General features: G+C 39.7%; 1 protein-coding gene across 2 annotated transcripts in view; it reads left to right on the forward strand.

Annotated features, from left to right (window-relative positions):
* Positions 1-13,440, forward strand: part of cenpi (centromere protein I) — an 87,333-nt gene that overhangs the window by 36,767 nt on the left and 37,126 nt on the right. For both annotated transcript variants that reach the window (XM_048544597.1, XM_048544596.2), the window contains 2 exons: positions 101-212; positions 3,926-3,990. In XM_048544597.1, the coding sequence (XP_048400554.1) occupies positions 101-212; positions 3,926-3,990 (177 nt within the window). The remainder of the gene's footprint in view (positions 1-100; positions 213-3,925; positions 3,991-13,440) is intronic.

The raw sequence follows: 13,440 nt of genomic DNA on the forward strand, positions 1-13,440 counted from the left end.
TTGAGCATTTGTTCTGGGTTAGAGTCAAAGAACAAGTAGCTGGTGGAGGTGGGATTATTTCAAATTTGATACTTCAAATTGTGATGCAATTGTTTTTCAGGAAGGATTTTCATGCTGTGAGGATTTTGTGTTCAAGAGCTTATCTCTTTATGATAGTTTGTGGTGTAGCTCTCAGATCCTTGCCTTACTCACAAGGATTTCCCCAAGCACAGGTAGGTAGCAATTTTATGTTTTGGGAGAACTTGTTCAAGGTTTATTTCTGTCACTTATTTTTCTGATATGCAATACTTCACAGCTGCTAAATTTTATTTACAGCTCGTTTTCTTCAATCTAATTTTTGAAGTTTGAGCTGATTTATCTGATTCAACTGCATTTCTGATCTGCTAATTATTCCAATTTACATTGTGTCTCTGAATCTAAATTATCAATGTAAATCAGAAACCAGAAAGTCCCCGACAACCTGCCTCAATTTCTGCACCTAGTACCTCCTATTTCTGTGCAGCTAATTTCTTTATCCATTTTCAACTTCTGGCAGCACTGAGTTCTTTTTTAGAAATCTAAATCTTCTAGAAGTTTATTTTCTGCAGAGTACTTGGAACGTCACTTTCTCAAAATGAAGGAGATTGGTTAGGTAGCTCTTCTCTATCTGAATTCACATTTTGGGCTATCGTAAATGTAATTCTTAAATTTATTCAAGATTATTGCATTATTTCACAATGTAAGTAGTTTCCACAGCTGTTTTGTCACCTGTTTTGAAAATGGGAATTAAAGTAACTTGTTTCAATTCACAAAACTTCTCTCTTATCTGAGATAAATAGATTTTATACCAGATAAACACTTGTTTCAACCCTTAAAGTTGTCTTTGACCTCGCTTATTGTTAGCGTTAACGAGAGAAATATCAAAAAAAACTAGCAGGTATAGACCATTGGTCCCTTTTGAGTTGTACTGCCACTTGGAAGGAGAGTCTAGCAGGGAAGGAGGAGTGACAATGGCAGTACTTTCTGGGGATAATTTGGGAGGATAAGCAGAAATCCATCCCAAGGAAGAAATATACGAAAGAGAAGGACCAGGCAACCACGGCTGACAATGAAGTTGGAAACAGCACAAAGCGAAAGAAAATTCTTATAATGTGGTGAAGATTGAGAAGCCAGAGGATTGGGATGCCTTTTAAAAACTAGCAGAGGACAACTGAAAAAGCAAAAAAACCTGCAAGCTTACTTTCAGTGACTGCTGTACAAGGAGATCATATCTTGTTGCACCACCCCTTTCCCCAAACTAATGCCATTCAGACAATCTGTCTTCCAGTTTTTGATACCAAAGTGAATGACCTCACATTTACGCACTCTGTACGTCATCTTACACGCAACTGTCTACTCACTCACCTTATCCAAATCACTAAATCATCTCTGCATCCACCTGACATTTCACCCTCCCATCCAGTTTTGTGCTGTCTACTATGAGATATTGCATATAGTTCCCTTATTTAAATTATTAATGTATTTTGTGAATAGCTGTGTTCCAAGCACTGATCCCTGCAGTACTCCACTAGTCGCTGACTTCAGAAAAAAACCCATTACTCCTACTGTCGTTTCTTGTTTCCTGTCTGTCAAGCAGCTCTCTATCCACGTCAGTACACTACCCCAAACGCATTCCCTTTAGTTTTAAAGGCTAATCTCTCGTCTGGGACCTAATCAAAAGCTTTGAAAGTCCAAGTAAACCGTATCCACTGGCTCCCATTTACACCCTTGCAAAATTCCAATAGATTTTCAAGCATGATTTCCATTCAATAAATCCTTGCTGACTGTGAGATCCTGTCACTCTTTTCCCATCCTATTAAATCTTTTATGATGAATTTTTGCATCTTCCCTACTACTGCTGTCAGGCTAGCTGGACTATAATTCCCTGTTTTTCCATACCATCTTTTTTGAATAGTGGGGTTGTAGTAACCACCCTTCAGACATAGGAACTGTTTCACAGTCTGTACAATCTTCAAAGTGACCATCAATGCATCTGTTATTTATGGGACCACTTTCTGAGCATGTAGTTTATTGGCCTTTAATCCTAGCAATTTCCCCAACACCATTGCCCACTAACACATACCTACAAAAGCTTTTATAATCTGTTGTACGTTCCTGCAAGCTTATCCCTGCACTCTATTTTCCCTTTCTTAATCAATTCTTTCATCCTCCTTTCTGCAGTCTATCTCCATACCTCCATTTCTCATCCATGGAACCCTTCTTGTAAATTTCTTCTCCACTTTCTCTGATGCATTCCCATTGAGCCATTGTGCCATTGTCAAGAACAGTGGGTAGCACTGTTGCCTCTCAGTGCCAGAGACACATGTTCGATTCCAGCATTGGGTGATTGTGCAAACTCCACACAGACATTCTCTCTGTGTTCATGTGGGATTCCTCCAGGTGCACTGGTTTCCTCACACAGTCCAAAGATGTGTGGACTGGCCAGGTTACATTTCCCTGTCATGTCCAGGGTTGTGTGGGCCATGTGGATTAGTCATGGTGAATGCTTGGTTAACTACAGGGATGTGATGGAGGGGGTGCTCTTTGTAAGTTCACTGAGGATTTAATTGGCTGAATATCACTCAACCATTGTGTAGAGGAGCTATATGTTGACATACTAACATGAATGTAAAAATCTTGAAAACAGCAAATAAGATCTAGAGAAGCACATTTGTGCTATTTGTGAGATTTATTTTAATATCTCCAGTGACATTGTATAAAGTGTCAGGTTTCCATAAAACAGCATGGGTAACTAAGAATTATAAGTAATATATTGCACAGATTTTTTTTCAATTTTGGAGAAGGGACGCAACCTGGGGCTCTCTGAACATGCAGAAGTTGAGATTCTATGGCGTTGTATTGTGTGGAAATATCTAAGACCTTTAAGACCATGTGGAAGTCCAATTAGGCCATTCGACCCAGCAAGTCTGTTCTCCCATTCAGTCACTGCCGATTTGTTTCTTAACCACATTCTGCTGCCTTCTCTCTGTAACCCTTGATTTCCTTACTAACCAAGAACCTATCCCTGTTCAAATACACTTAATGGGCTTGGGTTCAACAGATTAACCATTCTCTGACTGAAGGAATTCCTCCTTATCTCAGTGCTGTTGAGTCCTAGTCTCTCTTCTTCATGTCCACGCTATCCAGCCTCTCTGTATTCTGTCAGTTTCAATTAGATGCCCCTCATCCTTCTATACTCCATTTGAGTATAGATCCAAAATCCTCAACCACACCTTGCATGACCAGCTTTCATCACCAGGATCATTCTTGCGAATCTCCTTTGGACTCCCTCCAGTGCCACCACGTCTTTCCTCAGAAAAGGGGCCTAAAAACTGCTCACAATGTTCCAAATGCAGCCCGACCAGAGCCTTGTACAACCTCAACAATACACCTCTGCAGTTGTATTCTAGTCCTCTTGAAATTGATGCCAATATTGCATTTGCCTTCCTATCTGTCAAATGATCCTGCATATTATCCTTCAGAAAAAGCTGAAAATAGTCGAAGGCAATTTGTAAATGTTGAAAGGGAGGGGCCAGTGTTTGGAAGTATTGAAAGCAGTAGAGGTATAAAACAGTAATGCACTGTAGTTCAGGGAAGAAAGTGTACTGTGAAGGGTCTTGGGATCTAGGTTGAAAACAATTCCTTGGTCCAGTAAAGTCATTCTGGCATTATTTTAAAATAATGATCTTTTAACAGCCTTGTGAAGAGTACCTGTAAAATGTCAAAATTTGATAATTTATTTCTTTCTAGAAATAAGCAATTGGCCTCTGGCTATTTGCATGGTGGCATTTGGAAGTTCCAATATTTTAAATTTTTTTTTGGAAAACCTTTCTACGCTCTAACCTGTCTTTCTTAAATAATTCTTTTGAGTGTCAAAATATTGTTCACATTGTTTTGTACATTGCAGATATGATTTCTTTTTATTTTGATCCATTAATGAAGCTGTTCTTCACTTCCTCAATTTATTTTAAGGTAAGGAGACATCTGTTTATCTACTCCCACTTGATTTTCCCTTGAAAGAGTGTTCATTAACTGCGATTTCTGTGTTTTCCGTTACCAAGAAGGATATTTTAAGCCACCTTAGCATAAATAGAAATACTGCTTTTTTAAAAAAATGTATAGGTCTTATTGTGAAGTAGGTCCTGTTGACAATTGCATAGTGTTAAAAACCATGAGTATGCTTCAGAATAGTAACTTCTTCGAGATCCTTCTTCAGAAAATGTCAAACTTTCCTGCTCCTCTGATGTTGCTTGGCCTGCTGTGTTCATCCAGCTTCACACTGTGTTATCTCAGATTCTCCAGCATTGGCAGTTCCTACTATCTTTGTAACACTTATTTAATCACTTCAGTTGTGTTTGCCAAACCTTTGCTTCACATCTGTTGAAATTTTATTCTTTAGCCATTTGATTATCTTCAGTTATTTTGAAATTAAGTTAGTGGGTTTTTTAAATTGTTTTGATTTTCATTTGCTGGATATGCTAGATTCTTGCCCACTGCTCAGGGATGCAGGAATTTGAATGTGTTGCTTTGTTATTGTACACAAAAAAATCCAGGAAAAGGAAAAGGTAAAATATCTTATCAATCTGTCATCTATTCCGTCACATGCGCATGCACACGTATATGCACACAGATACATGTTTATGTACACATATGTTGGAAAATATCATCTCCAACACACCCACAATTTGCCAGGTATCTTTCAAAGGAAAAGGAATTGTTTTTCAGTTTTTTCTTTCTTACCCAAGACTTAAAGATACTTAAATACTTGAGAATGGTGAAAGAACCTGTAGTGCTTGTAGCCTGAAGGCAGGACCAATTAAGCTAACGGTCAGCTAGGATGCAAGTGAGTTCTGCCTCGGCTGGTGGAATAACATTGTATTTTTATTCTTTGATTTAAGGGATAGCAGGAAATAGCTGCATTATGCTCCAAAGATAAGTCAGAGTTAATTGTTAATTTTCATGTAAAATGATACAATTGTTGATTTACTTTAAACTTTGTTTTGCCAGATGCTTTTCAGTAACTTTTTCATAAAGGTGTGTATGCCTATGCTGGCATGAGATAACTGAAGCAGAACTAATGAATCATTTCATTTTTGCCATTGTTGGGTAATACCGTTGTTTAAGCAGTCATTTGGCTGTAAATATGATCTAAAATTAGTAGTTATGGGAGATGAAATTGAGATTGCCCACTGTGGACCTGTGAAATTTATTGCAACAGTTACACATTTTCCTTAAAATTTAAAAATATGTTTATATTTTAAACCAACAGTGATGCACGTTTCCTTATAATGTAGTTTGCTATGAGTTCAGAATGCATTTAAGCATTCTTTTCTACTGATTTGGTGGCTTGCAGCAACCCTAAGGAGTTAATCATTGTAAAATTATTTTGGATGCAAGACTGAAACTCTCTTACCATTGGGTAGTTTTGATATCTGCAGAGATCTTTCATTCAAATCTTTACTGTGGGAGGTGTGTAAATGCTTTTTGGAGTGATGTATATCTTCAAGGATAGCACCAATTTGGTAAGATGACAGAAATTTAAAAATCTTCCTTGTGCATGAAAAATATGAGCCATCTGCACTACAAAGGATGTAGTGTACTACCTCTGTTTTCTGATGAGAAAACATTAGGTCGGAGAGTAAGTTCTCGGATGAACAGAATTTACAAAACAGTAGAGATAGATTAAGCAAGTGGGGCAACAAAATGGCAGATAGTGTACAATGAGGAAAAATCTGGGGCAGTCCACCTTGCTAGACTGGAAAAGCAGATTTGATTTTTAATTGGCGACACTGCACAATCCTGTGGTATAGAAGGATCTAGACACGCTTGTGCATGAACTATAAAAGTTTGGTATTCATGTCCTGCAAGTAATCAGGAAAGTAAATCTAATGTTGGCCTTTTTTACAAGGAGAATGAAATATAAAAGTAGGAAAGCCTTGCCACACATGTACAGGGCATCAGTGAGTCTACACCAAGAGTACTATGTACTGTTTTGTTCTTTTCATTTGAAGTGGGATATACTCACATGAGGAGCAGGTTAGTGAAGGTCCACTATACTCAGGCTGGCACAGTGGCTCACTGGCTAGCACTGCTGCCTCTCAGCGCCAGGGACCCAGGCTCGAGTCCGTCCTCTGGCGACTGTCTGTGTAGAGTTTGTACATTCTCCCTGTGTCTGCATGGGTTTCCTCCGGGTGCTCCGGTTTCCTCCCACAGTCCAAAGATGTACAGGCTAGGTGGATTGGCCATGCTAAATTTCCTGTAGCGTTCAGGGATGTGTAGGTGAGGTGGGTTATATGGGAATGTGTCTGGGTGGGATGCTATGGGTTGGTGTGGACTTGTTGGGCCAAAGGGCCTGTCCACACTGAAGGGATTCTATAAAATAAAAAAATTCTATTCTACATTGATGGGATGGAAGCACTTTCTTATGAGGAAATGTTGAGCAGGTAGGGTGAGATGATTTTATTAAAACATATAATCTGAGGAGAGCTTCATAGCATAAGTGCCAAGAGGGTGTTTCTCTTCGGTAAGGAATTTGGAACTAGGGAATGCAGTTTCAGAATAAGGAGATCTCAATTTAAAATTGAGGAGAAATTTGTTCTGAGGGTTGTCCAACTTTGGAATTTTCTTTCCTACATCTTTGCATGTTCTCGGCTGGATTACAGATTCTTTATTCACAAGAGAGTCAGAGATCAGATACGAAAGTGAAGTTAAGGCCACAGAAAATCCAGCCAAGATCTTAATGAATGGCAGAGCAGTTTTGCCCAGCCAAAGGGGAGGCTGCTTATTATGTTCTCATACCCTTCAAACTTTTTGAATTTCTTTGGAGACACAGGTGACCTTTGTGTCCCAAGCCTTCACCTGAAAGTGTCCCTTCGTTCACAAACTTGTAAGCATTCATCATTACACACTGACAACAAAATGTGAGGCTGGATGAACACAGCAGGCCAAGCAGCATCTCAGGAGCACAAAAGCTTTTTCCGCCGTCTTCGCCTCCATGCCTACTTCTTCAACCGGGAACCTAACCCTCCCTCCACTGACCCCTTCACCCGCTTCCAACACAAGTCCTCCTCCTGGAAGCTTTTGTGCTCCTGAGATGCTGCTTGGCCTGCTGTGTTCATCCAGCCTCACATTTTGTTGTCTTGGATTCTCCAGCATCTGCAGTTCCCATTATCTCTGATACCATTAAACACTTCTTGGGTGTCAAGTTGCTTACTATATACATTGTCTTCATCCTCATTATGAACACTGGTACCATTCCATGTGTTTCCTTGCAAAACTGTGGCCAGTACTTGGGACATGGCAAGGATATGTGCTCATAAATGTTACTATTTATCAGGAATAGGCATTGGTAGTGGAAACAAATATTAATTTGCACAACCATCTGATGCTAATCACAAGGAAGAGGCACATTAGAAAAAGAGCACACTTTCTAGATTTTACATGTCTGATGAGAGCATTTATGGATATATGTCTGCAATCTGTTTCACAGTTATTAAAAATTGCAGAGGTTTGGTTTGTGAATGCCATTTATTCTTGATGTGGCAACTTCAAAATTTGCTTTTATCGTGGAAATGTTGATGGAATTATTTGCTTTTACACAACAATGAATCTATAATCGACTTGCTGAATTTTTGTGTGCAGATGATTCTGTGTACAGCCTAGGGATGTTAAAGATAATGGTGGTCATAAACTGTCATTACAGAATAGTGCATGCTGTGGGAGAAGACTGCAAATCCACCTGAAACACATCTTTAATAGCCTCTTTTAATAGCCTCTTGAATCTTTAATAGCCTCTGCTGTAAAGCTCTTTTTGACTGATGGTTCTGAGTAGTTGGTTGGTATATTTGTATGCCCTGCTTTAGAGTTATCAACAATTCTGAGCTATATCCTTCTAGTACAGCCTCTAAGTCTCCTTTTTATATTACCACTCTCTTCCTTCCAGAAACAAGAGCATTACCAAAGGGGTGCAAATAGTGAAAAGCTGGGAGGTAGAAGGTAAATTGGACCTTCTTAGGAAATAGAATGATGACAGGAGCCCAAAAAAAGATGAAACTTTTAATAGTTACTGTAAATATAAGCCGTGTCTTTTTAAATTTACTTCAGTATTCATAGTAAGTAAGACATTAATGACCAAGAAGGGGTCACATTTGTCTCTTGAGATAAGCTTCTGATTTCGTGTACATGCTATCACTGAAATGACCTCTTTCCATTTCTATAATTTCACCTGCACCTTCTCAGTTCTGCCAGACTTGATGACTCCAATACAGAGTAGCTTGGTATTATCACGATGTGACATCCAGGTCGATGCTTCGGGGACAATGGTATGAATTCTCCCCATGGCAGCTGGTGAAATTTGAATAAACTTAATAAAATCTGGGTCTAAAAGCTGTCCTACTGGTGACTATGACACTATTTTTGATTGTTGTAAAAATACAGTTCCCAGTGACTTTGAAAAGAAAAACCTTTCATCCTCACCTGGTCTGGCATCCGTGTGACTCCAAATTTAAAGCAACATTGTTGCCTCTTAAATGCCCTCTAAAGTGACATAATAAAGCACTTAGACTGGATAGTGGTTTGATACAACTATTAAAAGAAATGAAATAGGATTGGCGACCCAGCATTGACCAAGGTTCTGGCAGCAACAATGACTGACCCAACCTTGTCTGCTCTGCAATGTTCTCCAGACTGACATCCAAGGGCTTAGAATCATGGAATTTTACAGTACAGAAGGAGGCCAATCTACACATGTTGTCTGTACTGGCTCTTGAAAAGACTGATCCACTTAGTCCCATTCTCCAGCCGTATCTCCGTAGCCGCTTAAATTGATCATTTTCAAATATATATTCAGCTCTCTTTTGGAACCACACATGGAATATGCCTCTACCACTCTCGCAGGCAGCATGTCACAAATCCTAAAAACTTTTGGAATAAATAGTTTCTCATCTCACTCTAACTTACTTGCTGCTTACCTTGAAATTGAGATCCCTAGTTACTGACATGCCAACTAGTGGAAGCAGAACATCCTCTATGCTTTTAAAAAAACCTTGTAATTTTGAACACGTCAGGAAAGTCACATTATAATCTCCTCTACTCCAAAGAGAATAAGCCCAATTTCTCTAATCTTGCCGTGTATTTATAATCCTTCATTTCTGGTATCATTCCAGTAAATCTCTTTTGCCCTCTCTCCAAGATTTTAACATTCTTACTTAAATAAAGTACTCAAAACTGAACACAATACTCCAAAAGGGATTTGACCAATGATTTGTAGAAGTGCAGCATCACTTCCTTGCTTTAATGTTCTATTCCTCTATTTATAAACCCCAGGATCCTATAAGCTTTCTTAACAAGTACATGGGGCAAATGCTGGCAAATGGGACTAGATTAATTTAGGATATCTGGTCACATTAGATGAATAGAACCAAAGGATCTGTTTCCATGCTGTATAGCTCTGAGACTCAATGATTCTAACTGTTTCAACTTGCTTAGACAACTTCAGAGAATTATGGCCTGTATTCCTGTGTTCTACTCATAGTTGTACTATTGAGTATTTGTTGTCTCTGTTTCTCCTCTCGAAATGCTCTTCCTGAAATTTCTCCACGTTGAATTTTGTCAGTGTCCCTCTGAAGTCACTCAGCGTTACCCTTGCAATTCACTGTTCTCCCTGGGTTAGTATCATATCCAAATTTAGGGATATTGTCCTGAAACACTCATTTCCAAATCATTTATAAAACTCCAAAAACCAAACCTCCCAACACCAATTCCTGGGGAACACTTTCTATTCATCTTCAATCCAAGAAATGCCCACATACAAACTGTTTCCTATCTTTTAACCAACTTTTAATCCACACTGCCAAGGATCAAACCCAAGCATTGTTAATTTGCCTCATTCTGCCACATAGCACAGTGTAGATGTTTTCTGAACATCCAAATGTACAACATCCACAGCACTACCGTCATCCATTGCCTATTCCACCTCATCAAAGAACTCAAATCAGTTTGTCACACATGACCTGCCCTTGGCAAAGCCATCCATGTTGACTGTCAATTATTAACTTATTTTTCTGTAAGTTTATATATCCCTTATCCCACATTATGATCTCCAGCAGTTTCGCCATTATAAACACCAAACTAACAGGTCTGGAGTTAGCTGTGTTATCCTTTGCCCCTCTCTTAAACAACAGCATCACATTTGCAGTCCTGTGTTCCAAGAGGACTGGAAAATTTCTGTCAGCTGCTCCACAGTTTGGTCCCTTACCCCTCTCAACAATCGAGGACGTATGTATCCGGGACTGCTGACTTCTCTACCTGGAATGCTGCCATCCTTTTTAGCACCTTTTCTTTATCTATCACTATACTATTTAGTTGCTCAACACTTAGGGTATGACAGAAATACTTTGCTTCAGTGGGCAGCTCACCCAGTTTATTTTTTATGGGCTCCACTCTATCCTTCACCAGTCTTTCATTATTAATTTGTTTGAAGAACATTTTTCTATTTGTTTTAGTGCAGTCTGACATCCTTTCCTTCTGATTCCTCTAAGCCTTTCCTTTTCCAGCCTTAGCTTCTCTCCTGCATTTGAGATACTCTTTCTGATTTCTGTTGCTATTGTTATTCCAGAATGAATTTTATGCCTCCTTTTTCTTCTTTATTTTCTGATAAATATCCTTACTCATCCAGGGTGCTCCAGCTTTGGATTCCCCGTATTTATTTCTCATGAATATGTATACAAGATAATGAGAGGCATAGATAGAGTTGATAGCCAGAGACTATTTCCCAGGGCAGAAATGGCTAGCACGAGGGGTCATAGTTTTAAGCTGGTTGGAGGAAAGTATAGAGGGGATGTCAGAGGCGGGTTCTTTACACAGAGTTGTGAGAGCATGAAATGCGTTGCCAGCAGCTGTTGTGGAAGCAAGGTCATTGGGGACATTTAAGAGACTGCTGGACATGCATATGGTCACAGAAATTTGAGGGTGCATACATGAGGATCAATGGTCGGCACAACATTGTGAGCTGAAGGGCCTGTTCTGTGCTGTACTGTTCTATGTTCTATGTATCTAGCTTACAATCTACTCATCTCTCTTTTGAAAATCTCCCATTTTAAATCTACCATTTTATCCAAAACTGTTCCGGTTCAACTTTTAAACAGCTAAAATCTGCCCGTTTACAGTTTGGGATTTGAATCATTGACTGATTTTTATCCTTTACCAGCTTAATATTGAGACTTATATTAAGGTCTATTTCCTAAATGCTCCCCAAATCTGACATACTCCACTTGGCCTGCCTGACTTCCTAGATCCAGATTCAGTACAGCTCCCTCCCTGGTAGGACTGAAATGTACTGTTCCAAAAGGTTATCCTGCACATGTTGAAGGAATTTCTCCCTTTCTGTACCTCACACTCTATCTTTTTCCCAATCTACGCTAGGGTAATTGAAATTAGCAACTACCACAACCCTACTTTTCCTCATTTTCATAACCTGCCTTCAAATCGTCTCTTTTACTTCTTCCCCACTACTTGAAGTCAATAAAAGTACCAAGCAAGATCACTGCTACTTTACTGTTCCTTTCTTCGAACCATACAGATTCTAATTCAGGAAGTGCATCTCGTTCAAGGGCAATATATCTTTGACCAAGACTGCTACATATCCTCCCCTTTTACTCACCCTGTTTTTACTAAAATCCGTTTAACCCAGAATGTCATGTATCCAGTCCTGTGTGGCTTGAGCCATATTTCTGTTAATGCTACAATGTCATGTCCCCCAGAGCAATTTCTGATACCAGTTTTCCAGTCTTGTTCATGATTGTTCAATGTATTTCCATACATAAAATTTAACCCTGTCCTTATCTCTTCCTTGCAACTAGAAGGTGACCATTTTCTTGTTCACTGTCAACAATCAAGCCTTCCCTCACTTCTTTTCCCCATTCCCTATCTCTCTTTTTGCCTTTGCTGATACTTCCAAAACTAGGCCCATTAGTCAACTCACTCTTACAAGTTTTAATCCACACCTACTACATATTTACTCCCTGAGCCAGGAGATTAGTTCCACTTCTGCTCAGGTGAAGCTCATCCCTTCTGAACAGTTTTCTTTTTTCCCAAAAGCGAACCCAGTGTCCCAAAAATCTAAACTCTTCCCTTCGGCACCAACTCTCAAGCCATGATTTACTGTCCCGATATGCTTTTGTAAAATGGTGCCGCTTGTAGCACAATTAGTATTTCTGACATTACTACCCTGTAGATCCTGTGTTTCAATCTACTCCCTAACTCCTGATACTGATCGTGCTATCCCTCCCGATGTTGTTAGCACCCACATGAACCACAACTACTGGTTGTTCATCCACCCTTTCATGAGGTTTATCCAGCTGCTTTGTTTCATCCAAAGCCCTTGCACCCAGGAGACAACAGATTATACTGGACTCACAATCTTGGCTGCAAATTCAACTGTCTATCCCTTCAGTTATTGAGTCATCCACAACTACAAACTTTCTACTCTGCCTAACAATTTCACTCTTTTCCCAGAATATCCTTGGGCATCATTTTCCCTCGTGACATCCACCCTCTATTAAGTTGTATTGCTCACTAAATAAATTTCAGATCTGTTAGACAGTTCCAAGGACAACTGAGTTTCCAGGACTTGTTGTCTCCTTTCCTTTTGGCAAATGGTCACCCACTCGTTTGCCATCTCTGTACTCTTCATTGCCTGCCTATCATGCAAATGCTCCCCCACTCTCTGGCATGACTATTCCAGAAACCCATGTCCTTGTATAGAGCGCATTGAGTAGAGTCACTACGCTATATCAGTCACATGTTGTTCAAAGAGTGCAAATGTGACATCCTCGATGTCCTGTAGATTGAAAACCATTGACAGTTTACAAGCTACACACATCTGCTTTCCTAGAGACCCTGATATCTTGACAGGTCAAGATGATGCACACTGTTTAAGCTCTGTTGTTTCTATGCTACAAATAAATTTTCGAACAGGTCCTTTTCTTTTTGTTCAAAGAGGAATGTGAGAGGAAAACACAACAGTCATGTATTACTTGGGGCTTCACCATTCTTTGACACCAGGTTCTCCATAATTCCTTCTGAGATGTGATGCGTGAGTCAACTTGTCAGGGTCCCAGTTACTTCTTACTCCTGCCCTTTGGATGCTGTTCCTCCTGCTGAGCATCAGGTCCTCCATGATTCCCTTCTCAGTCATGGTGAGTGAGCCGACTCTCCCAGAGTCCTCACCAGTCGTTTCTCACAGTTGCCTTATTTGGAGAGACAGATTTGGAGAGCTGTCACACAGACTAAGGAGGCTACAGCCTGGCAGTCACTTTCATGGAATTCTGTGTTTCTTCAGTGACACTGACATCATCCTCGAGTGCCCTGTCCCAATGACAGGACAGACCCACTAGAAGTGTCAACACTGTGGTATACAGTTGA

The sequence above is a fragment of the Stegostoma tigrinum genome, chromosome 15 (genome assembly GCF_030684315.1).
Source record: "Stegostoma tigrinum isolate sSteTig4 chromosome 15, sSteTig4.hap1, whole genome shotgun sequence".
Taxonomy (NCBI): domain Eukaryota; kingdom Metazoa; phylum Chordata; class Chondrichthyes; order Orectolobiformes; family Stegostomatidae; genus Stegostoma; species Stegostoma tigrinum.